Source organism: Papio anubis, chromosome 11 (genome assembly GCF_008728515.1).
Source record: "Papio anubis isolate 15944 chromosome 11, Panubis1.0, whole genome shotgun sequence".
Taxonomy (NCBI): Eukaryota; Metazoa; Chordata; class Mammalia; order Primates; family Cercopithecidae; genus Papio; species Papio anubis.
This window is the reverse complement of record NC_044986.1, coordinates 35,062,810-35,090,343: the sequence shown is the minus strand read 5'-3', so window position 1 is coordinate 35,090,343 and position 27,534 is coordinate 35,062,810. Positions and strand designations below refer to the sequence as shown.

General features: G+C 38.5%; 1 protein-coding gene across 1 annotated transcript in view; it reads right to left on the bottom strand.

The window, feature by feature from the left end:
- HPSE2 (heparanase 2 (inactive)) overlaps positions 1 to 27,534 on the bottom strand; it is a 777,655-nt gene that overhangs the window by 29,369 nt on the left and 720,752 nt on the right. The window contains exon 10 of the mRNA XM_017944184.3: positions 5,890 to 6,035. Coding sequence (XP_017799673.1) covers positions 5,890 to 6,035 — 146 coding nt within the window. The remainder of the gene's footprint in view (positions 1 to 5,889; positions 6,036 to 27,534) is intronic.

Here is a 27,534-nt window from a genome sequence, read left to right as displayed (position 1 = left end):
CCCTCCCTCCCTCCCTTCCTTCCTTCCTTCCTTCCTTCCTTCCTTCCTTCCTTCCTTCCTTCTTTCCTTCCTTCCTTCCTTCTCTCTCTCTCTCTCTTTCTCTCTTTCTTTCTTTTCTTTGTCACCTAGGCTGGAGTGCAGCGGTATGATCTTGGCTCACTGCAACCTCCGCCTCCCGGGTTCAGGCAATTCTGCCTCAGACTCCCTGGTAGGTGAGATTACAGGCATGCGCCACCATGCCCAGCTGATTTTTGTATTTTTAGTAGAGACAGGGTTTCACCATGTTGGCCAGGCTGGTCTCGAACTCCTGACCTCAAGTGATCGCCTGCCTCGGCCTCCCAAGATGCTGGGATTACAGGCATTAGACACTGTGCCCGGACACCTTTGCCTATTTTTCTGCTGATTTATAAAAACAATTTATTTATTAAAGAGCAGTCTTTTGTCTGCAAAATTTCCCTCAGTTTTCTTTAACCATTTCAGTTTATTTACATTGTATTTTAATATATAAAAGTTAAAAAACTTTTATGTAGTCAAATTTATCTTTCTGATTTCTTCTTTTGCTGTTTTACCTACCTCAAGATTATAAAACTATTCACCATTTTGGAATTCTTTTAAATGAGCATAAGACGTTCAGAAGTCTGAGAGAACTATATGCCTACATGCATAAGCCCTTCAGCATGTATTAGGAAAACTATAATGATTTCCTTCTCTCTGTGGGAAAAAATACTTTGTTTCTAAGGGGTCCCTTAGGGCCCCATCTGGATAAGTTAATGAGAGGAAACAAAAAAATGACCCAGCCCCACCTTCAAAGGAGGAGTTCAGAGAAACTCTAAGTCAACTTTGCCCAGAGGAAAGCATCATTCCTTGTAGAAATAACACCCCTCATCCTGGGTCACTCACCTCTGCTTCTAAAGGTGCTAATTAAGAGTTGAATGACCAAGGACAGGTGGGTATGGTGACATGGAGTCTTTTATTTTTGTTTTTGTTTTTGTTTAGAAGCACAGTTTCCAGGGCTCTTCCCTGGAGATTTTGATTCAATCTATTTGGGATTAGGGACTGGGAATCTCTACTTAAAAAAATCTTTCTGGGATATTTGGCAGATGAATTGGGTTTGGGAACCACTTGCTTAGAACAATTCATTAAGATTATGAGAAGAGCTACCGAAGTATATCCTGCTGGCTGTGTGTCAGAGGATTGTTCTTGCATCTGCAGGAGGGTACATTATTGTGTTCAAGGCTTTTGGATGCCTGCATTTGTGCTGTGATAAATTATTAAAACGACTCTTCCATCCGGTTCCTCCTCCTCCAGTCCTTCTTAATCCCCTGCAACATGTGAACTAGCTTTTGTAGCTAAATGAGTTAGGTCAGAAGAGAATGCCAGTTGATTTAAGCATACTTGTGTCCCCAGAACTCTGAAGAAGGATGCTGGCAGCCTGAATCAGTGTTGACCATCATTAAAGAACATCGACTCTTTCCCATTGGTGGGATTTCAGCTTAGCTTAGCTATCTGTAAAACTGAGGAAGACACCATTAATTGCAGGACCTCTAGGCTTCAGAGTGGGAGCAAAATACATGTGGATGGGTATCAATTTTGCCAGACTGCAGTAAACTCTTTTGCTAGCTACCATCAAACAACACTCTCAAAGGCCAGCAATGGAGGAGGAGAGAGCCACGTGCTTGCATTTATGAGTTTCTCCTCTGCAGAGCTGGGGCAGAATGAGCCCTTAGAGACTGCAGAAGAGAAGGTGGGATGTGGGGAAGTGGTGGGTGGGAGGGAGACCTGAAATCACAGCACTGCTGCAGGGAAAGCTGTCTTTTTCAAGCTGTTTGGCAGTGGTCTGATTTACTTACATAGTTCCCCTGGGGAAGACAAACCAGTACAGCCCAGAGACCTACATATAGAGGCTCTCAGAACTCACAGCACCTTCTCAGGTAGGTGTTGGCATTAAAGACTGCCTCAGCCATCCCTCTCCCTGCTTGGCTTATGGGCAAGGACATTAAGCGAGGCCTTTTTGCTGCAAAGACACATTCTTGGCTGGGGAGTGCAGCACCAACCTGAAAGTAGTGTGTTGCGAATCCAAATTCCTGAAAAACATATATTCTCTGACCATAGAAAAATAATCTTGGAGAAAATGGTGTCTGAAGGCTTGGCCTGCAAGCATTTGCTGGCCTTCTGATGTTGTCAAGTCCAGGTGGCTTTTGGTTATCTTAGTGAATGTTCCTTTCAGGAGAGAAGTTGTCTGAGAGGATCATCTATCTTGCCCCATGTCTCACTCATGGGTAAGATTTTTTTTTTTTTTTTTACCAGCAGAGAATCCATGTATCTGGAGTTCATTTTTTCTGGCTGTTCTTTTCCTGCCTGACATTTCTCTGTGTTGCCATGGGAGGAGGGGGAAGTGAGTCAGGGAAGGGAGGCTGGAATTGGAATATCCTAATGTAAGAGGTGGGGAATGTCAAATGGGGAGGTGCATCTTGACTTCCAGATAGAAAACAGTCATGTTCTAGAAATGTCTCCAGTGAAGCTGGGAGGCTGGGAAAGGGAAGGGAGGATGATGCTTTGCAGTCCACGGTCATTCCCACTGAAAGTCAATGTGCTTGAAACTGGGTTGATCCATTGTCTCCAAATCTAATTCAAAGGTTTTGGGTTCGGTAAAAGCCAGGCCATGTTTTGCCAAACATTTTTTCCCTTAATTTCAAAGCCCCTGTGTATTTTAAGGGAAATTTAATCCACATGTTTCTGATTCATTTACACTTAACTCATCAAAATATTGTTTTGTAAGAGCCATTTGATGTCCAAGAAGCCTCAGGAACCATTTTTATGAGTCTTTAAAAAAACTTCTTCTGAAAAACAGGAAGTCATGTTTTGCCAATAATAAACGAACTTGAACCCCAAAAGGCTTAATTTTGCTTCAACATCCACCAGGTTCCAATTGGTTCTGAACTTGGCGAAGGACCTCATCTCCACCCCAGAAACATACATTGTCTCAGCAGAATGGCTCATAAAAAGAGGCTTCCTTGTCAAAACTTGATTGTTCTCTGAGCAAGAAGATCGAGGGTGAGAACTGCCATTCTATCAGTGTCCTAATTTGTTAATTCCAGAACAGAAAACAGAAAAGCACCTGCTGGTGGTGGTATAAGGGTCTAACTTTTTCTCCTAAATCAATCATAAGAGACAGCGCTCTACAAGGTCAGAAATGACCCACAATGCAAGGGGCTGCTGTGACAGGCAGTGTCCACGTAGGGGTTGCGTGACTGTCAGGGAGATGTGAAACGGATTCCTGTGTTGAAGAGGCACTGGGCCGTATGATTTCTAAGGGCTCTTTCCAAATGTAGCATTCTTTGCATTATTAATGCTGCTATTTGCATGTAGGTGTGATACCGTAGAGCCTCTGAAATTCAATAAAATAAGTGCAAATATCTGGAAAGATGCTTGTCACACAGCAAGTATTCAATACACACTGGAGTGCAGGGGTTGTTGTTTTAATAGACGCTTTCTCTGGATGATTCTACTCATAAGTTTATACCTTCTCTTCCAATCCCTGTTTTGACGCGGGGCAAATATTTTCAGAGTATTCGTCAAGGTTGAATAGTGTGAATCTACCATGCCCACTCTGGGATAATTCTGTGATTTTGGCCTATTGGCCACAGATAAATGACTCAGCAGTGCTTCCTTAATGGCACATGATTTCTCAGAGAGGTGAATAGATACTTCTTCTACCTTTGAGCTACCCTAGCTGGACACTGACACAGAGGAGCCCTGAAACCTCAGCTAGCTCCGTGCATTCACTGTGGGTTTTCTTTAGGAATCTAATAGGAACAAAAACACCTTCACCCCAATTATTATCATTAGGGTCATATGTAGAATGGATTATGAAAGTCTTTTCTTTCTGTCTCTTTAACGGGGAGTGAGAGAGGTTGTACTGATAGAAGCACAGTGACACCGTTTCTCTAGAGAGATTCTGAAGTGACTGCATAGAAATTGGAGGAGAGCTGGTGGTGTAGACAGAGTCTTGAATGCAGAAGATTTCAGTAACTTGTTTGAGGTCTCATACTAGGGAATGGTAGAATCCCCATCATACCATTTCCTTTTGGCTGATGTGGTAATATCAAAGGGGAAGAAAGCTCTAACTCTAAATCAACGGTAACATCTTGATGCCCAATTTCTGCATTCATTCATTCATTTGCAAACCTTTCCTGGGATCTTCATGCCAGTCACTACATTAGACACCAAGAATACAAAATGAATGAGACACTGGCCCTGAGTTCACAGTACACTCAGAATATTAATAACAACTTCCCATGAGAATGTTAAAGAATGAGGATGAACACTCGAATGAGATTATGTGAGGAAGCTTCTACGAAGAGACGCAAACCCTGCTAAGCCCATGGCTGCAGATAATTTTTTCCCCGAGTCCTCAGACTAGTAGTATAAAGGCCACAGACTGATATGCTTTCCAACAGGGATATAAGGTGCCAAGAGTAATTTTTCTATCTTGAGTCTGGGGGTCCACCTTTTGGGTGGTTACCTCAGGGCCAGGGCAGAGACAAGGAATACAATGTTTCCTTGTGTGATGATCAGATAACTCCAGGCCAAGGCCATAAAGCAGTCACTCTCTGTCAGGTATTGGATTGAGCTTCCTGTTGAGCAAAAGGCATGTTGAAAGCCTCTGGCCTCTGCCCAAGCCAGCCTCCCCTCATTTACAATAGGCACTTGTATCTACTGACAAGACAACTGGCCCCTGTCCCTGCTCTGCTCAGAGTGATTCTTTGAAAAGTCTTATCATGATAAATTAATTGGCTTGGCTCCTCTCTCATCAAGGAAGGAGAAGGAGCATCTGTTGTAACCTGACCACTCCAAGCTCTTTGTACTAGCTACTCCCCTTGATCAGCTCCCGATAGGCCTGGGCTGGAATGAAGGTCTGGCTGGAGGTACTTGCTTACCATTCCCTGCCCCGTTATCCCACCACCACGTTTTCTTTGCATTAAGAGAAAGAGAAATAATTCTCTTTTCCAGGGCAGCCTACTCTGCCTTAAACAGGAAGTGATGTAAGAAAGTCATATTTGGCCAGATGGATTTTGCTTTAGGCACCCCCCTCTCTCCAATTTAAAGTTTTCCCTTATGGTCTTAATGTGTTAAATTTTTTTGTCTGCCAAACTTTATTTATTGATAATTAATTTTCCTGTTTGTTTTAAAGACAACTGTAATGACAACCAGTGCTTCAGATCAAAAAGAGAAGGATAACCCCACACTACCACATTCGGTTGTTATAAGTCCAGAGCCCTCAGAAAAGGAAGCCCAGATTTCACTTAGCCTCTTAATTTTTAAAATAGCTGAAAAGATTTTCAAAACACTGGAAATGGCTCTAAAGCTGGCATGACCACCTCTGGGCACTCCATTAGTTCTGGGGACACCCAGCTTGAGATGCATTGGTCTAGGGCTAGGTTTCTAGTGGCATATCTCTCCAGCATGCATCTTAAAAAGGGAGATTTATTTTCTTAAGCTTTGCTGGTGGATCATAGGAAAAGATTTTACACCTCTTGACTTGGCTGAAGCTTAGGCACACAAAAAAGCCTCATGGGCATTACATCAACTGGCACAGAGAAAATGCCCAATAAAAATGTGTTGGATGAATAAGTAAATGAACAAATGGCAAGAATTTTAGGAACCTTTTATGATTAATCCTCTAAGTATGAGAAGGGAGCATTTACTTGGAGTAAAAGCTATTTACCAGAAATTATTTGAAACCTGCAAAGAGCAGGTATGGTGATTCCAGCGGCAAAAAGTTTTCGATAAGATTAGTGAATGGACATGAGTCTTGAAGGGGTCCCAAATGGAACGGGGTGGGAGCCCCTCGGGTGGCCTTTCTGTGCCGTCTCTCTGAGGACTTACTTGTGGTGGTTTGTGCAGTGAGCATAAATCCTCAGTTTGTCCCGGATCACTCGGCCAGGCCGTGGCTTCCGCTGGAGCCCAGCCACATGCACAGCCAAGACTTTGGGGCCAATCAGGCGCTTGTAGAGGAGAGACAGCCAGTAGTCCTGAGGAGAATAGAGAGGGAGAGGGTCAGGGAGAGACCACATGCTCAGGTGTTCTGAGTAAACATGACACACACACACACGGGCCAGAAATCACTTCCTACCGGGAGTAAAGTGAGTCATGACCAACGCAGCCCGAAGCCTACAAGCATGGTCAGCCCCATGAAACACGAACCTGGGTTGATAATGAAGTGGACACTGTCTAAAGTGGCCTTTCAACTAAACTGGGATGTGTAAGTGGAGTTGACCTACAGCAGCATATGAACAAATGAATCAAGGATTTTCATATATTATGAAATAAAACCATTTGAGACTTTACATTTTCAACTTTCTTTTTCTATGACTTTACTTTTATAGTGGTTTATGATTTCTGTTTAATTATGGAATAGACTATTTCCATTCCTTAGAATTGTTACTAACATGATCATCCAAACTGTCATCCTCCAAATATTGTCGCTGAAGACTACTAGTGCAGTGGGACTGAGGTGAAGCTTCTCCACGTAGGAGACCAGAGTCCTTGATTCCAGAGTCCGAAAGGCAAACAGAAAAATGTTTGCAACCATGGTGCTAATTCTTGGTTATCCTCAACAATTTGACAATAGAAAGTGTCATTCTAAACTAAAAAGAATGTGATGCTTTAACCATTCTATGAACCATGTGTAATGGATTTAAAAATATTCAATCTGTGGCACACATTTATATGAGCTTACAAAAGCCCACCTTAATTTCTGTTGTATTTGCTATCATCATATTTTGTGTTTGCATCTGATATAAATATAAAATTTACATTTCTGTTGTGCAAGTTCTTATCAACTATTGTGAGGTAATGACTTCAGTGTTTATAACTCAGTGTATAAAATAGGGCTTCCTAATAACATTTAGGACCCCCCTACCCCACTCAAATTCCTGAATTCAGTGAATATACTATTCAGTGCATACTCTTCAATGCCTTAAAGACATCAATCGTGTTTTATTAGCATTCATCTTTTCAGGCAGAAGCCTTCTGATAATCTTTTTTTTTTTTTTTTTTTTTTTTTGTCTTGTGTGGTCATTTATAGTATCAGCTGCTTAAAAACATCTGACGAACTGCGTAAATCAGAACGACGTCTCCAAGCCCCTTTGCTACTAGAATGGCTCCAAATCTGCCCTGAGTAGTGTGCTCTAAGCCACGCACAACGATTTACTTTAATTTTAAGTGGCCTTAGGATGGCTGTTAAATATGGTCTCCTAATATTAAAAAAGGCAAATAGTCATTATCAATTATATAGATGGAAAAAGTGTTACGGGTTTAATATGCTCAAATTTGGTTACAATTTCTGTGTTTTTGATGATTACTTTATGAAGTGGTTATCACACTCCAAGGGGATTTCCACCTTTTTCTTACTGACTTGCAATGTACTTTCTTTTAAATAATAAAAGTAAAAAACTGTAAGTTAGCTATGATTAGCTTACTATTTTCTCAGTAATAGTAAGATATAATCCTCTGAAATAATAATAGGGATTATTATTCTCATTTTACAGACATGCGGACGTTTCAAGGTATATCTCAGGTCACAAAACTAGTGAATGGTAGACCCTGAAAGCAAATAGGGATCTATTTGCCTCCAATGGCTGTATAACACTTTCCTTCATGCTGTGAAGTACAAAGTCATATTACATAAAGACACAAGGCAGCTGAAAAACAAAGAATTCAACCTAGAGAGTGGATACAGAATCTGGAAGGGATCCTTAGCTTTTATATAGAGGTTGCCAAAATTTAGTTTCTGATTTTTACACTCACAAAGCATTTAGAAGTCAAGAAAAGCAAAAACACAAAACAATTCCGTTTCTCCAATTTCGATTCACTACAGTTCGTTCCCATTTTTCTTATCCTTCATTCCAATGTCTTATCACAAACACCCCTGTTTTTATTTAAGTAATTTGAAAAATCTAAACAGGCTTGCTCTCAAACTTGCATTTGGGTATAGCCATTATCTTTGTGTTACAACGATTTTCACTTAATGTGAGACACGTTTGTAACAGCAAGCCACTCACATTTAGAAAAAAAGAGATATTGTTTATTATGTTTAATTCTCAATAATTATGTAGAGATAAAAAATAAACTTATATAATATAATCCCCACCATAACTGAGTGGCAAACTTTAGATTTATTAACTTGAAACCTGTCTGCTTTTCAGTAGGAGATAGCTAAATGCCATGCCATCCTCTAAAAAAGGAGACGAGGATACCTGGGTAAAACTCTAAAGAGGTTTGGGGTAGATATATAAAAGAAGTTGATAAGGTTAATTCCTAATGACCAACATTCTTTCCCAGATTTTTTTTTTACTGTGGTGAGATCCGCATAACATAAAATTTATCATCTCAACCATTTTTAAGTGTACAGTTCAGTGGTATTACGTAAATTCATAATGTTGTATAACCATCACCACTGTCCATCTCTATAACTTGTCATCTTGTAAAACTGAAACTCTGTACCCATTAAACATTAACTCTTCATCACTCCTCCCCCAGCCTCTGGCAACCATCATTCCACTTTCTGCCTCTCTGACTATTCTAAGTACCTCATATAAATTAACTCATAGTATTTGTCTTTTTGTGACTGGCTTATTTCCCTTAGCATAATGTCCTCAAGGTTCATCCATGTTGTAGCATATGTCAATTTTCTTCTTTTGTAAGGCTGAATAATATTCCATTGCATTTGTATACCAAATTTGAACTTAATTTGCAGCCTAACACATGGACTTATCCTGCAAAATGTCCCATATGCAATGAGAAAAAATGTGTATGCTATTGTTGCTGGGTAAAGTGTTTGGTGTGTGTGTTAGATCTAGTTGGTTTATTGTGTTGTTTAACTCCTCTATTTCCTTACTTCTGTCTTGTTTTTCTTATCATTATTGAGGATGGGATATTGAAGTCTTCAACTGTTATTGCAGAAGTGTCTGTTTCTCTTTCAGTTCTGGCAACTTTCACTTCATATTTTTGTGATCTGTAATTAGGTGTGTAAACATAATTGTTATATATTATTGCTGTATTGAACCTTGTATTAATATATAATGTCCTTCTTTGTCTCTTATAATCTTTGAAAATTTAAAATCTATTTTGTCTGATATTAGTAAAGCTGCCTCTGCTCTCATTTGGTTACTATTTTTATGGAATATATTTTTCCATCCTTTCAATCTTTTTGTGTTTTTGGGTCTAAAGTGAATCTCTGTATAGACAGCATACAGTTGGATCCTGTTTTACTTTTAAAATCCTTTCTGGCAACCTCTGTCCTTTGACTGGAGAGTTTAATCAATTTACATTTAAAGTAACTACTGATAAGGAGGGACATCTGTCATTTTGCTGTTTTCTATATGTTATAGCTTTTTTGTCCCTCATTTCCGATATCACTGTCTTCTTTTGTGTTTAGTGATTTTTTTAGTGAAATGTTTAAATTCTTTTCTCATTACCTTTTGTGCATACTCTATAACTATTTTCTTTGTGGTTACTTTGGTATTACATTTAACATCCTAATTATAACACTCTAATTTGCATTTATACCAGCTTAACTTTAACAACATAGAAAAACTCTGCTCCTTTACAGCTCTGTCCTCACCCTTCTCAATTGTCTGAAATGCTTGTTCTCCGGTACTGTAAAGAAATAGCACTTGAACATAAATTTAATTTTTTTTAGTAAGGCCATTTTTATTTCCTGCAGAAAGGGCACACTTGCCGGCAGTTTTGCCACAAGAGTACACCGAACAAAGGAGACAGGGTCATTTATAACCTGAAGCATCCACCCTACTGCTGTGTCTGGTTTCCATTGGCTGGAACGGGACCTCACATTCTGCATTTGTCTGGTTTGGCTAGCAACTTAGAATTTTTTAAAAGAGGCAAAGGTAGAGGAGAACAAAGGAAGGAGGAAGTAACTTGTGGAATGCTGAGAAAGATAAAAACACTTTTAAATAAGGAAGAGGAACAGGTTATGACCTAGTGCTTGCTTGGACCAGTATAAGCATGCCAGGGCAAATATTTAGGCTAAATTGTGGGAGCTAAGAACATAAAGCACATTGATTTCTTTATTACAGCCAGCAGATATTTAAGAATGTTAGCACAGGTCTTTGAATAAATTTTGCTTTTAGGAGAAGTTACTGTTTATTCCTAAGTAGATGGGGAGGAAAGTCTTTGAAGAGGAACCTCTATTTTACTTTTTATATCAATGGTTGATGTCACAAAATTACATCTTGATACACTGTGTGTCCCCAAAACATAAACTGATAATTCTTTTAAATACATTATTCTCTTAAATTATGTAGAAACAAAAATTGGAGTTACAAAGCTAGTAATAATAACACTAGCTTTTAGACTAATAATTGTTTTTAAAAGAGGTATTAGTCTGTTAAATCATGCAGAAAAAAAGTTAAAACCTATTGTCTTAAAAGGAGTTAAAACCTATTGTTACAATAATGCCAGCTTGTATATTGGCTCATATAATTAATATTTATTGAGATATTTATTTTTTCATACAACTTTGAATTACTATGTAGTATACTTTCATTGCAACATGCAGGACTCCCTTAAGCATTTTTTTGCAGAGCAAGTCTAGTCGTCACAAAATCTCTCAGCTTTTCTTTATTTGAGAATGTCTTAATTTCTTCCTTGCTTTTGAAGAAAAAGTTTTGATGGATATAGGATTCTTCGTTGACAGTTTTGTTTTTCTTTTTAGCACTTTGCATATATTGGCTCACTGCCTTCTGGCCTTCAAAGTTTCTGATGAGAAATCTACTGATAATCTTACTAAGAATTACTTATATTTGACAATTCACTTCACTCATGCTGCTTTCAAGATTTGGTTTGGCCTTTAAAATCTGATTTAAAGTGTCTTGGTGTGGGTCTCTTTAGATTCATCTTATTTAGAATTCACTGAGCTTCTTGGATGTTTATATGCATGTTTTTTAAACCAAATTTGAGATGTTTTCAGCCATTGTTTATTGATTATTTTCTGTGCTCCTTTTTCTCTTCTTCTGGGGCTCCCACAGTGTGTATATTGGTCCACTACTTGGTGTCCCCCAGGTCCCTTAGGCCCATTCATTTTTCTTCAATCTTTTTTTTCTGTTCCTCAGACTAGATAATTTCCACTGTCCTACCTTTGAATTTGCTGATTCTCTCTTCTGACTGCTCCAATCTGCCTTTGAATTACTCTACTAAATTTTTATTTCAGTCACTATATTTTTCAGCTCCAGAATTTTTTTTGTTTCTTTATAGGTTTTCTTTCTCTTTACTGATATTCCATTTTGTTTATATATCATTTTCTTGACTTTTTCCACATCTTCATTTAGCATCTTCAAGAGAATTGGTTTAAAGTCTTTGCTTAGTAGATCTGCCAACAGGTCTTTTTCAAGGATGGTTTCTACGGATTTATTTACTTTTTTCTTTGAATGAGCCATACTTCAAAGATATTGTTTATTTGTATGCTTTGTAATTTTTTTGTTGTTGTTGGAAACTGGACATTTGAATCTAATAATGTGGTGACTCTGGAAAACATATCCTCTTCTTCCCTAGGGTTTGCTGGGTTTTAGTTGTTTTTGGTGTGTGTGTGTGTGTGGATGTGTGTGTGTGAGTGTGAGTGTGTGTGTTTAATTGTTGTAGGCTGTTTCTGTGCCACGGATCAGCCTGAGGTACAAACTTAAGGTCTTCTCAGGTCTTTTTTGAGTCTGCACCTTTTCCTGGGTATGCGTAGTACTTTCTACTTTTCCCTGTACACACAGTTGCTTTTTGAATGTTTCTGTATTTAATGACTGAAAGAAAAAAGAGGAAAAAAGGAGGAGAGTAAAAAAACAAAACAAAACAAAAAGGCACCAATCTTTTAAATCCCCTACAGTCACTTCAGCCAGAGGGGGAGGGGCTTACATCAATGGAGAGAGGTGCAACAACAATGGTTACCTGCCTCTTTATCTGCACCTCTTGGTCAGAAGCAGTAATCAGAGATGAGAGTAGAGATCCCTGGTATTTAGAGGATGGGGTATTTTTTGACCACTCTGACTCCTGCCAGCTGTATGCAAACTGCTCCAGGAACACATACACAGCTACCTGCCATAGGGCTAAGAGGTGGGGAATGGGTAGTCACTACTGAGCTAAGAGCTGAAATTGACCAAAATTAACTGCAATTCACCTTCCTAGCCTTCCCTTGAAAGCTGCAAGCCTTTAATAGACCTTGTCCTTCTAAAATAGTTACATGAGACAGATTCTGCCAGTGCAATTGTTGTCTGAGTGAAGAGACAGATTCATGATGCTTCCTATTCTGCCATCTTCCCAGAATCCTCTATAACATAGGCTTTTAATTTTGGTAGTAAAAATCCTTGAGTTGTATATGGCATAAATATTCTGTTCAAGTTTGTAGTTTGACTTCTATCACTTTTTATGGTTTTTTGACATGGAGAATTAAAAAAAAATTATAGGAAAACATCAATATTTTTCTTTTGGTTTTTTCCTTTTTTAAATTCTTAATTAAGTGCTTCCTCATATAAGGATTAGATACATCTTCACTTCTATTTCTTCTAGTTCTTTTTTATATTATTTAAACATTTAAACTTTTAATTCATTGAAAATGATTTGATGTATACTATTAAATTTGTTATTTTTTAAGTAGTCTAGTAATTATTTTAGTATCATATAATGAATAACCTATCCATAAGCCCATCCTTATCACACACTAAGTAACAGTAGGTCTTCACTTAATGTCATCAAAAGGTTCTTGGAAATTGTGACTTTAAGTGAAACGATGTGTAATAAAACCACTTTTTTCCTCATCAACATTATAATGAAATGACATTGAGCAAAATGACATTATTTGAGGGTTTGCTGTACATCATTTCACTGAAAGTCACAGTTTCTAAGAATCTACCAATGACATTAAATGAGGACTTTGTGTGTATGTGTGTGTATCTTATGATGTGGGATATTCATGATATACTGATAAATAGTATATGTAATTCTGTGTCTAGACCTTCTATTGTCTTCCACTGAACTCTCAATTTTTAATCAGTTTCACAGCATTTTCATTATTATCATTTATATTTTAATATCTATAGATTCAAGTCTATTTCATTATACTTTTTATTATTTTGTTCAAACTTTTCTTATTTAGGCATATTTATTTAAAGCATTCTTGAAACTGATATATAATCAAGATACATATTTTCAGGATGCATGCAATAATTTAATTTAATCATAAATTTGTAAAGATCAAGTCAATGTAATTGAGATTTCCATTACCTCATACTCATTTGTTTTTCCAAATAAATTTTGAAATCATTTTCTTTTTTAAAAATTTCAATATTGACCTCAAGTAGAATGAGGTCATTTTCTTGTAGCATTGTTAAAGAGAATTTTGAAGCTAGCATGATTTTTGTTCTATGTATGGGTAGCCCGTTTATTTTCTAGTTTTGTGTTTTGCTAGGATGCTTATAGAAGTCATGTTTTACCCTTAATTTTATGAACTTTGGCCAGAAATGTGTCAATATGAGTTTCTGCATTAATTTGCCAGTATTAGGGAGAGCACTTTTGATCAGAAAGACAAACACTTTCCTTTAGCCTCTGAGAACTTTCTTTAAATATAGCTTTGAGGAGATTTGATCATTATGGTGGACGGGAGGCAGAACTAGATTGCAGCTCCAACTGGGACAGACAAAGCAGCATGCGGAGGCTCACATCGTGAATTTTAGCTCCAGATCAACTGCAAGAACAAACCAGCAATCTTGAGAGGACCCACAGACTCTCTGAAGGAAGCAAGCAAACTGCTTCTGCAGGACCTGGGAGACACCCTAAATACTGTGCTGGTATCCATGGCTGAGAGACCCATAGACGGTTCCCATCACAGGACTCTGTGCAGACAACCCCCAGTACCAGCTTGGAACTGGGTAGACTTGGTGGGTGGTTAGACTCAGAAGACAGACAACAATCACTGCAGTTCAGCTCACAGGAAGCCACATCCATAGGAAAAGGAGGAGAGTACTATATCAAGGGAACACCCCATGGGACAAAAGATTCTGAACAACAGCCTCTAGCTGTAGACCTTCCTTCCCTCTGACAGAGCCTACCCAAATGAGAAGGAACCAGAAAACCAACTCTGGTAATATGACAAAACAAGGCCCTTTAACACCCCCAAAAAATCACACTAGTTCACCAGCAATGGATCCAAACCAAGAATAAATCTCTGATTTACCTGAAAAAGAGTAAATCAGGGATTTACTCAGTAAATTCAGTAAATTCAGGAGGTTAGTTATTAAGCTAATCAGGGAGGCACCAGAGAAAGCTGAAGCCCAATGCAAGGAAATCCAAAAAACGATATACGAAGTGAAGGGAGAAATATTCAAGGAAATAGATAGCATAAAGAAAAAACAATTAAAACTACAGGAAACATTGGACACACTTGTAGAAGTGCAAAATGTTCTGGAAAGTCTCAGCAATAGAATTGAACAAGTAGAAAAAAGAAATTCAGAGCTCAAAGATAAGGTCTTCAAATTAACCTAATCCAACAAAGACAAAGAAAAAAGAATAAGAAAATATGAACAAAGCCTCCAAGAAGTCTGGGATTATGTTAAGTGATGAAACCTAAGAATAATCGGTGTTCCTGAGGAAGAAGAGAAATCTGAAAGTTTGGAAAACATATTTGAGGGAATAATTGAGGAAAACTTAACTGGCCTTGCTAGAGACCTAGACATCCAAATACAAGAAGCACAAAAATCACCTGGGAAATTCATTGCAAAAAGATCATCACGTTGTCATCGGGTTATCTAAAGTTCAGATGAAGGAAAGAATCTTAAGAGCTGTGAGACAGAAACACCAGGTAACCTATAAAGGAAAACCTATCAGATTAACAGCACATTTCTCAGTGGAAACCCTACAAGCTAGAAGGGATTGGGGCCCTATCTTCAGCCTCCTGAAACAAAACAATTATCAGCCAAGAATTTTGAATCCAGTGAAACTAAGCATCCTATATGATGGAAAGATACAGTCTTTTTCAGACAAACAAATGTTAAGAGAATTCGCCACAACCAAACCACCACTACAAGAACTGCTAAAAGGAGCTCTGAACTTTGAGACAAATCCTGGAAACACATTAAAACAGAACCTCTTTAAAGCATAAATCACACAGGACCTATAAAACAAAAATACAAGTTAAAAAGCAAAAACAAAAACAAACCAAGGTACTCAGGCAACAAGTAGCATGACGAATACAAAGGTACCTCACATCTCAATACTAACATTGAATGTAAATGGCCTCAATGCTCCACTTAAAAGATACAGAACTGTAGAATGGATAAGAACTCACCAACCAACTAACTATCTGCTGCCTTCAAGAGACTCACCTAACCCATAAGGACTCACATAAACTTAAAGGGGTGGAAAAAGGCATTTCATGCAAATGGACACCAAAAGCAAGGAGGGGTAGCTATTCTTTTATCAGACAAAACAAACTTTAAGGCAACAGCAGTTAAAAGAGACAAAGAGGGGCATTATATAATGGTAAAAGGCCTTGTCTAACAGGAAAATATGGCAATCCTAAACATATATGCACCTAACACCGGAACACCCAAATTTATAAAACAATTACTAATAGACCTAAGAAATGAGATAGACAGCAACACAATAATAGTGGGAGACTTCAATACTCCACTGACAGCACTAGACAGGACATCAAAAGACAGAAAGTCAACAAAGAAACAATGGATTTAAACTATACCTTGGAACAAATGGACTTAACAGATATATACAGAACATTTCATCCAACAACTGCAGAATACACATTCTATTCAACACTGCATGGAACTTTCTCCAAGATAGAACATATGACAGTCCATAAAATGAACCTCAATAAATTCAAGAAAACTGGCATTATATCAAGTACTCTCTCAGACCACAGTGGAATAAAACTGGAAATCAACTCCAAAAGGAACCTTCAAAACCATGCAAATACGTGCAAATTAAATAACCTGCTCCTGAATGAGCATTGGGTCAAAAACGAAATCAAGATAGAAATAAAAAAATTATTCAAACTAAACGACAATAATGACACAACCTATCAAAACCTCTGGAATACAGCAAAGGTGGTGCTAAGAGGAAAGTTCATAGCCCCTAAAAGTCTACATCGAAAAGACTGAAAGAGCACAAACTGACATTCTAAAGTCATACCTCAAGGGACTAGAGAAACAAGAACAAACCAAACCCAAACCCAAAAGAAGAAAGGAAATAACCAAGATCAGAGCAGAGCTAAATGAAATAGAAACAAACAAAAAATACAAAAGATAAATGAAACAAACAGCTGGTTCTTTAAAAAGATAAATAAAATTGATAAACCATTAGCAAGATTAATCCAAAATAGAAGATTAAGAAGAAAGTCTAAGAACCACATTAAGAAACAAAACAGGAGATATTACAACTGACACCACTGAAATACGAAAGATCATTCAAGGCTACTGTGAATATCTTTATGCATATAAACTAGAAAACCTGGAAGAGGTAGATAAATTCCTGGAAAAATACCCTCTTAGCTTAAATCAGGAAGAATTTGATACCCTGAAGAGACCAATAACAAGCAGTGAGATTGAAATGGTAATTAAAAAATTACCAACAAAAAACAGTCCAAGACTAGATGGATTCACAGCAGAATTATACCAGACACTCAAAGAATTGGTACCATCCCAGCACTTTGGGAGGCCGAGACGGGTGGATCACGAGGTCAGGAGATCGAGACCATCCTGGCTAACACGGTGAAACCCCGTCTCTACTAAAAATACAAAAAACTAGCCGGGCGAGGTGGCGGGCGCCTGTAGTCCCAGCTACTCGGAGGCTGAGGCAGGAGAATGGCGTGAACCCGGGAGGCGGAGCTTGCAGTGAGCTGAGATCCGGCCACTGCACTCCAGCCAGGGGGACACAGCGAGACTCCGTCTCAAAAAAAAAAAAAAAAGAATTGGTACCAATTCTTTTGACACTATTCAAAAGATAGAGAAAGAAGGAACCCTCCATAATTCATTCTATGAAGCCAGCATCACCCTAATACCAAAACCAGGAAAGAACATAACCAAAAAAGAAAACTATAGACCAATATCCTTGATCAATATAGACGCTAAAATCCTTAACAAAGTACTAGCTGACTGGATTGATCCAACAACATATCAAAAAGATATTCCAACATGATCGAGTGGATTTCATACCAGGGATGTAGGAATGGTTTATCATATGCAAGTCAATAAATGTGATACACCACATAAACAGAATTAAAAACAAAAATCACATGATCATCTCAATAGATGCAGAAAAAGCACTCGACAAAATCCAGCATCCCTTTATGATTAAAACTCTCCAGCAAAATCGGCATACGAGGGACATACCTCAATGTAATAAAAGCCATCTGTGACAAACCACAGCCAACATAATACTGAATGGGGAAAAGCTGAAAGCATTCACTCTGAGAACTGGAAAAAGACAAGGATGCCCACTCTCCTCACTCCTCTTCAACATAGTATTGGAAGTTCTAGCCAGAGCAATCAGACGAGAAAGAAAGGGCATCCAAATCGGTAAAGAGGAAGTCAAACTGTCACTGTGTGCTGATGATAAGGTCGTTTACTCTGAACCCCCTAAAGATTCCTCCAAGAAAGCTCCTAGAACTAATAAAATAATTCAGCAAAGTTTCTGAATACAAGATTAATGTACACAAATCGGTAGCTCTTCTATACACCAACAGCAACCAAGTGGAGAATCAAATCAAGAACTCAACCCCTTTTACAATAGCTGCAAAAAAACCCCCAAATAGTTAAAAATATACCTAATCAAGGAGGTAAAAGACCTTTACAAGGAAAACTACAAAACACTGCTGGAAGAAATCACAGATGGCACAAACAAATGGAAACACATCCCATGCTCATGGATGGGTAGAGTCAATATTATGAAAATGACCATACTTCCAAAAGCAATCTATAAATTCAATGCAATCCCCATCAAAATACCACCACTATTCTTCACAGAATTAGAAAAAACAATTCTAAAATTCATATGGAACCAAAAAAGAGCCTGCATAGCCAAGGCAAGACTAAGCAAAAAGAACAAATTTGGAGGCATCGCACACTACCTGATTTCAAACTATACTGTTAGACCATAGTCACCAAAACAGCATGGTAATGGTGTAAAAATAGGCACACAGACCAATGGAACAGAATAGGGAACCTAGAAATAAACCCACATACTTACAGCCAACTGATCTTTGACAAAGCAAACAAAAACATAAAGTGGGGAAATGTTACACTTTTCAACAAATGGTGCTGGGATAACTGGCTAGCCACATGTAGGAGAATGAAACTGGATCCTCATCTCTCACCTTATACAAAAATCAGCTCAAGCTGGATTAAGAACTTAAATCTACAACCTGAAACTAAAATAATTCTAGAAGACAACAGACTCATGAATATGTGGGAGTTTAATATAGGACACAAGGCATTTCAGATCACTAAAGAAAGGAGAGATGATTTAATAAATGATGCTGTATAATTGGATTATCCATATGGAAAAATATGAAATTAGATACCTGTCTCATAAATACCCCAGACCAATTCTAGATTGGTTAAAGACTCATCCATGAAAGAAAAAAAACTTTAAAAGTTTAAGAAGAAAATATAGAATATCTTTATGACCTACATATAGGGAAGGACTTCTTAAACAACACACAGAGGGAAAAACCCTCTAGATATTGGTTTAGGCAAGGATTTCATGAACAAGAACCCAAAAGTAAATGCAATAAAAACAAACATAAATAGTTGGGACTTAATGAAACTAAAGCGCTTATGAACGCCAAAAGGAACAGTCAGCAGAGTAAGCAGACAACCCACAGAGAGGGAAAAAATCTTCATAACCTATACATTCGTCAGAGGATTAGAACAGAATCTACAATGAACTCAAACAAATCAGTAAGAAAAAAACCAATCCATCAAAAAGTGGTCTAAGGACATGAATAGACAATACTCAAAAGAAGATGTACAAATGGCCAACAAACATATGAAAAAATGCTCAATGGGCCAGGTACAGTGGCTCACGCCTGTAATCCCAGCAGTTTGGGAGGCTGAGGCGTGTAGATCACCTGAAGTCAGGAGTTTGAGACCAGCCTGGCCAAAAGGGTGAAACCCCGTCTCTACTAAAAATACAAAAATTAGCTGGACATGGTGGCAGGCGTCTGTAGTCTCAGCTACTCAGGAGGCTGAGGCAGGAGAGTTGCTGGAACCCGGGAGGTGGAGGTTGAAGTGAGCTAAGATTGTGCCATTGCACTCCAACCTGGGTGACAAAAGCAAGACTCCATCTGAAAAAAAAAAAAAAAAAAAGAAAAAAAAAAAAAGAAAAAAAAGAAAACGCTCAACATAACTAACAATCAGGGAAATGCAAATCGAAACCACAATACAATACCACCTTATTCCTGAAAGAATGGCTGTAATCAAAAAATAAAAAAACCAGTAGTTGTTGGTATGGATGCAGTGATCAGGGAACACTTCTACACTGCTGGTGGGAATGTAAACTAGTACAGCCACTATGGAAAACAGTGTGGAGATTCCTTAAAGAACTAAAAGTAGAACTACCATTTCATCCAGCAATCCCACTACTGGGTATCTACCCAGAGGAAAATAAGTTATTCTATGAAAAAGATACTTGCACACGCATGTTTATAGCAGCACAATTCACAATTGCAAAATCATGGAACCAACCCAAATGCCCACCAATCAGCGAGTGGATAAAGAAACTGTGATATATTTATACAACAGAATACTACTCAGCCATAAAAAGAAATGAATTAATGGCATTTGCAGTGGCCTGGATGAGATTGGAGGCTATTATTCTAAGTAAACTAACTCAGGAATGGAAAACCATTCTCACTGATATGTGGGAGCTGAGGATGCAAAGGCCTAAGTATGATACAGTGGACTTTAGGGACTCGGGGGGAAGAGTGGGAGGGGAGCAAGGGATACAAGACTACAAATAGGGTGCAGTGTATACTTTTCAGTGATGGGCACAGCAAAATCTCACAAATCACTGCAAAAGAATTTACTCATGTAACCAAATACCACCTTTACCCCAATAACTTATGGGAAAAAATCACTCAATAACTTATTTAGATTTGTTTGGATTAAGGTAGAATATTAAAGGTGAAATAAATAAATAAATATAGCTTTGAATTCTTATTTCTTTCTATTGCTCCAATCTCTGCTTCAGGAATCTATTAGATCTCCATCCTCAGTTCTGCACATCTGTCATCTCCTTTCTGATTATTTTTTAAACATTTTGTGTTTCACCTGCAAGAGGTTGTCTCAAGTTTGTCTTCCATGTTGCTACACCTATTTTCTCCAGGACTATTTCTGTTATTTACCATGTCCAATGAACATTTTAATTGTTATTATAATTTTAGTTTCCTCATAATCTTTTCTTGTCTCCTTTAGCTCACCTTATTGTCTGACTCTCATTTATATTTTTTTTCATTTTATGTATATTATGTATATGTTTTCCATATACAGCAGACTATATGTAACTTACATGATAGTTCTGAAGCACGTGAGAACCTACCATCCACTGTAAAAGCTACCATAATAGGGCAGGGCATGGTAGCTCAAGTCTGTAATCCCAGCACTTCAGGAGGCCAAGGTGGGCGGATCACGAGGTCAGGAAATTGAGACCACCCTGACTAACATGGTGAAACCCCGTCTCTACTAAAAATACAAAAACAAAATTAGCTGGGCGTGGTGGCACGCACCTGTAGTCCCAGCTATTTGGGAGGCTGAGGCGGGAGAATGGCGTGAACCCAGGAGGTGTAGCTTGCAGTGAGCTGAGATTGCACCACTGCACTCCAGCCTGGGTAACAGAGTGAGACTCCATCTCAAAAAAAAAAAAAAAAAAAAAAAAGGCTACCGTAATACCCACACTGTTGCATTGAGTTGTGGGATTCTTCTCTTTGCCATTAATTTCCTTACTTTATATTTTATAGCTTTATCCACATATGTACTCCTAAGCAGTATATTATTCAGTGTGTTAGCTTTATAAAAGTGGTATGTAATTTCCCATGTCTTAATTTTTTCACTTAACTTTATGCTTCTAAGATTCATCCAGGTTGTTACATGCACTTACAGTTTGTTCCTTTTTAATTTTGTATAATACTTCATTGTGTGAACATCCTACAGTTTATTTATCTATTCTCCTACTGATGGATATTTGTGTCCAGACTTTTGCTACTATAAGCAATGTGGTTTTGAAATTCTTATTCCTGTTTCCTTACACACAAGTGAAAAAATCTAGAGGAATGTTACTCCGACTGTGATTGGAGACTAGCAGCAACTTCATCAGCTGGGTGCTTCAAAGAAACCAAAATTAACAGACTTCACCCCAGACCTAATGATTTAGAATCTCCAGGGAGTGAGGATCCAAAATTGTGTGACACTCCGGGTGATTCTGATGCTCATTAAAGTTTAAGAAGCTCGTTCTAGAGTATATACCTAAGAGTGGAATTGCTGTGTCATATACAGGTATATGTATGACACTTTACAGGATAATGCCGTTGTTTCCCAAAGTGATTCCAGCTATTCCAACTTATACTCCCTCCACCAGTGTCCGTATGATCTCCTCTTGATTTACATCTTGCCCACACTCATTGCTTTCAGACTTCTTAATTATCTCTTTCTGTGTGTTGTTTAAGAAGTCCTTCCCTATATGTAGTTCATAAAGATATTCTATGTTTTCTTTTTAAACTTTTAAAGTTTTTTTTCTTTCATGGATGAGTCTTTAACCAATCTAGAATTGGTCTGGGGTATTTATGAGACAGGTATCTAATTTCATATTTTTCCATATGGATAATCCAATTATACCAGCATCATTTATTAAATCATCTCTCCTTTTTTTAGTGATCTGAAATGCCTTGTGTCCTATATTAAACTCCCACATATTCATGAGTCTGTTTCTGAGCTCTCTATTCTGCCCTGTTTCTTTGTCCTGCACTAATACCACACTGTTTTAATTACCATAGTTTCATACTATGTGTTGAAATCTGATAGAGCGAGTCCTCCTTTCTTACTCTTCAGAAATGGCTTTGTAAGTCTTTAGTCTTTGCTCAGTTGTAGACACTTCAGCATCAGATTATCTGGTATCTAAGCAAAATCTGTTGGAACTTTGGAATTGCATAGAATTTATAATTCAAATGAGGAGAATTTACGTTTTTATGATACTGAGTCTTTTTATCCGTAAAGATGTAAACAAAACTGAAAAATAACTCCTTCCAAGGAGGGAATCTTTATTTTCTCTTTCTGCTTTGAAGGTGAAAGTTCCCAATCATGTAATTTTTCTCTATTAAAGAAATGGTCCTAGATCTTTTATAATGAAAATAAATCTTTAATGGAGGAGAAAACGTGAAAACCTTTTCAGTTTAGAGAATTAAGTCAAAAAACATTTCACTTTTAGGAGTTTGCTATTAACCATTTAGTAGTATGCAAATCAATAAGGAAAATACAGTGTTAACTACCAAACTTGTCCTGTTGGCAGATTCACTGATTTTCCATTTCTTTCTCCTTTTCTTTCTTTTTTTTGAGACAAGGTCTTGCTTTGTTGCCCATGCTGGAGTGCAACGGTGTGTAACCACAGCTCACTGCAGCCTCAACCTCCTGGGTTCAAGTGATCCTCCTGCCTCAGCTTCCCCCAGCCTCACAAGTCCTTCCCCCAGCTAGGACTACACGTGTGCACCACTATACCCAGCTAACTTTTACATTTTTTTGTAGAAACAGGGCCTTGCTATGTTGCCCAGGCTCTTAAACTCGTGGTCTCAAGTGATCCTCCCAGCTTGGCCTCACAAAGCACTGGCACTGGGATTTACAGGTGTGAGCTTCTGAACCTGGCCTGATTTTCTGTTTCTAGAGAGTGCTTTCAAAGTGCTTCTCTGTTTCTATTCTCCCTGCCAATCCTTTTGATATTCTATGAAAACTATTTGTGATGGATCTCTTCATTTCCATTTCCAAAAGTGTACATTACTGGACAAAAGCCTTCAAATTTACTCCCATCCCCAATCCAAGGATAGTGTAACCAGGTAAAACATGTGATGTAGGTAATAGTTGTATGCTTCTCGTATACTGTAGGCAAATGTTTGCCATTTTTGTTTTTAAAAACATTTGTTTACAATTAGCTCATGCATATTGCTTAAGCACATACATATTTGTAATAAAGTTGTGTGTATATGTGTATATGAGTAGGTTGATAATCATAAAATTTAAAATAATGGTTACCTTGGGTGGGACAGGAGAAATCAGGGAAATGGGGCAGTAAGGGAACTCACAGGTTGATGGGGTTTTTGGTAATGTTTTAGTTTTGGGGTGGAGTGGTGGATTCACAGGTCCTGAGTGTATTATTTTGCTTTAAAAGTAACATATAGGCACAGATAATGTTTTGTATGTGTCAAATAACATATTTAAAAGATAATACATAAAAAGTTTTATATTATTTATCAGAGCTTCCTTTAGGAAGATAACATTATTGACCCAGATATAGGCTGGCATCTCTGAATTGTTTTACCCAATGAGAGAAGAGTTTGTGATGATTTGCTGTTAGTTTACCTTGTCTTCCCTCAGGGCAATGGAGGGTTTTGGCTTGTAAGTTAGCTAATGGTGGGTTGAAAGTCAGGTGAATGTGGAATTTTCACCTTTTCTTAGCTCCATGTACCATTTTCAGACTCCTTTTTCATCCTTGCATTTCTCTCAGTTCCCTATGTATTCTAGCTATTTTTTTCAAACTCCATCCTCCCCTCTCTGTCCTTATCATGTCCTTATGTAAACCAGCTCTCAGCAGAATCAAATTAGATTTCCATGCTCACTTCCTCCCTCCCTTTGTTCCTCCTTCTTTTCTTTCCTTCCCTTCTTCCCTCCCCATCTTTCTTTCTTTTATTTTATTATGACTAGGTTCCATTTATATAATCATAAATAAAATGAAACAAATGAAATGACTCCTGAATATTTCTTAAAGCAATGACATGAAAATGCATAAAAGTTATCTTTATGCACAGGATAAGATAAAAAGAAAGAATACACAGACACATCTAACAATAACAACAACAAAGACATTGCCTGGAAGATGGAAGGTAATGAAAACTTTGCAGACAGTAAGAGTCATTAAGAAGGAAGGCAAATACAATGTTTTTTTTTTATGTCAATAATAAAAAAAATCTAGAGGAAGGCATATATTACAATTTCCAAAGGTCAAAGAGAGACACAGACAGACATTCTTTAAATGTATTAGATGTGAGAAGAGGATGAAAAAAAATAGTGTCCATTTATTAGTTGGAGAGGGAAAACTAATAGCAGATGACACTAAAAAGACAGAGGTTTTAAATCTTTTCTTTTTCTTTAGTATTTGTCAAAAAGTCAATTGCTGTCTGAAAGCTAGACAACGTAGTATATGGAATGAGTTGAACCAAAATAAATAGGAAAAGAGAAACTGATAGAAGTTTACAGAATTTGCTGGATTAATTGCTCAACTATGTGTTTCCCTGAGGTCTAAGACTCCCTACCAATTCCTATAGCCCAGTGTCTAGTAGAGTGCCTGGCCATAGGAGGTGCTAGAATTTAATTATGGAATGCCTACTATGCTTAAGTTCTTGGCATCATGATGTTTCTAACCTAGCAAGAAAGACAGTCCTTAAGCCAATGAGTTAAAAAATTAATTTTAGTAGTGCTAATGGTAAGAAAAAGTAGGGCAGGACTCTGAGAGCAGACATTTGAACATGTGACCATGTCTGAGGGCCAGGGAAGAAGTCTCTCATGAAGGAACATTTAAGATTTGAGGAAAAGAAGGGAGGGGACACAAAGTGTTTGGGGCAACAGAAAGAGCATACGCAAATACTGTGAGATGGGAAGGAGTTTGGTGTGTTTGGGAATTTGAAAGCAGACCAATTCAGCTGGAGCTCAGCAAGTTAAGGCAATAGTGGGACAAGATGAGGGTGGTAGGGCAGATCATATAGACCTAAGGATTTCAGAATTCATCTTACAATAAATAAGAAGCCACTGCAGAATTTTAAGAGAGAAAATGGCATTATTCAATTTACATTTAGCAAGTTGACTTTCACAGCTATGTAGAAAGTAAATCGGAGGAAACCACTTCAGAGGTTAGTTTAGATGGGGCTGGGCGTGGTGACTCACGCCTGTAATCCCAGCACTTTGGGAGGCCTAGGCAGGCGCATCACAGGGTCAAGAGATCAAGACCATCATGACCAACATGGTGAAACCCCGTCTCTACTAAAAATACAAAAATTAGCTGGGCGTGGTGGTGTGTGTCTGTAGTCCCAGCTACTCGGGAGGCTGAGGCAGGAGAATCACTTGAACCCAGGAAGCGGAGGTTGCAGTGAACCAAGATCGCACCACTGCACTCCAGCCTGGCGACAGAGACTCTGTCTCAAAAAAAAAAAAAAAAAAAAAAAACCAACCAAAAACAAACAAAAAAACCAAAGAAGAATAAAAAAGAGGTTAGTTTGGATGAAAGATGACAGGTTTCATTAAGGTGAGAAAGTTAACTTAGAAGAGAGGTTTGGGAGATATTAAGGAGATAGCATTGATAAGATTTGGTGATTGACTGGATATACAGAATGAGCATAAAACAGGATTCATAGCTTTTTTTGCCTTTTTTTTTTTGAGATGGAGTCTTGCTCTGTCACCCAGGCTAGAGTGCAGTGGTATGATCTCAGCTCACTGCAACCTCTGCCTCCTGGGTTCAAGTGATTCTCCTGCCTCAGCCTCCCGAGTGGCTGGGATTACAGGTGCCTGCCACCACGCCCACCTAGTTTTTGTATTTTTAGTAGATATGGAGTTTCACCACCTTGGCCAGGCTGGTCTCGAACTCCTGACCTCGTGATCCACCCGCCTCCGCCTTCCAAAGTGCTGAGATTACAGGTGTGAGCCACCGTGCCCGGCTTCATAGCTTTTTAAATACTCAAATGCTTAACTCGGGAGGTTGGGATGGCTGCTGGTAGTGCAGCAACAACAGCAGGATTTCTCTTCTCTCCTCATCCTGCCCCTCCTATTCCACCTCAGCCACAAAAGCTTAGTGCTATCAAGCTTTGCCAGGGATACACACACACACACACACACACACACACACACACACACACAAACACATGAAAGCACACTTTGTTAACTCAAACTCAGATATTAGCACAAGAGTCATTTTCCCAGGGAGTGTACTAAAAGAAAAAAGAATCAAACAAAGTAATAATGCTAACTCACAAATGTGCATGATGTCTTCCCGAAATTTAGTTCTGAAGTTTTTTTTTAAATCACATTTACCGATAAATATGAATCCAATGCATATTTTTGAAATGTTTTGTCTTTACTTACTTCACTCACTATTTCTCAGGTTTACTATATCCAATACCTATAGCTGGCCAAGAACACCCTTGTCTCAGAAGGCCAAGTTCCAGCTCTCCTTCAGTCCCACCCCTTTGCATGGGGCAAGTCCACAGGACCAAGGACTTATGCCCACCCTGAGCTCGCACCCCTTTCTAGACCATGCCCTGAATACTCAGGCTCCCAAATCCTCTGCTGAGATCTCGTCTCTAGCTTTTTGCCAGGACCTGCATGGGCTGCAACCTGGAGTCTGGTTTCCTGAGAGCAAACCAGTGGAGTGTGCACTGCTAGGCCAGAAAGGTGGCAAAGGGAACCTGCTTATGGAAGTGTGATCAGGCTTGGTTTTGTTAACTGGACTGTCTACACTGCAGGCCCATGAGACTCTTGATGATATACTACAGAGCCAGGGGTGAGAAGGGGAAACTGGGTTGTGGTCCTGGACTCTGACCCTGGGCTCTGACCAACTCAGGCATAGCAGTGAATATGTTAGTCGGTCCTTTCATTCTACAAGCATTTTCTGAGCAGGTATTCGTGGTATGTAAGGTTTCCTGTGTGGCCTGGGGGAATGCAAAGATGAACAACACATCCTTCTGTCATGGAGGGTCGCAGGGCCAAAGATGCATGTAAACAACCCTCTGTGAAATGAGGCTGACTAAAGTAAACATCACATGAGCGGGAACCGTTTGTAATACTTTGGGAATTCGGAAGAGGAAATTATTTTTTATAACTGGAGGAATTTGGGGACAGCTTCACCAAGAAACCAAAGTGGAAAATAATTTGCTTAGAATTGAAACACATATGCAAATTCTACAAAGTTATGTATTGACTCTAAACTTCAGTTTCCTCATCAGGATTTAATGAGATAATATATCTGGAAACATCTATCATAGTGCCTCATACATAAAAGTATTTAATGAAGTATTTAATGTGTTGCTGTGTTTTTTTTTTTTTTTTGAGACAGAGTCGTGCTCTGTCATCTAGGCTGGAGTGCAGTGGCATGATCTCGGCTCAGTGCAACCTCTGCCTCCCAGATTCAAGCAATTCTCCTGCCTCAGCCTCCAGAGTAGCTGGGACTACAGGCACATGCCACCACATCTGGCTAATTTTTGTAGAGACAGGG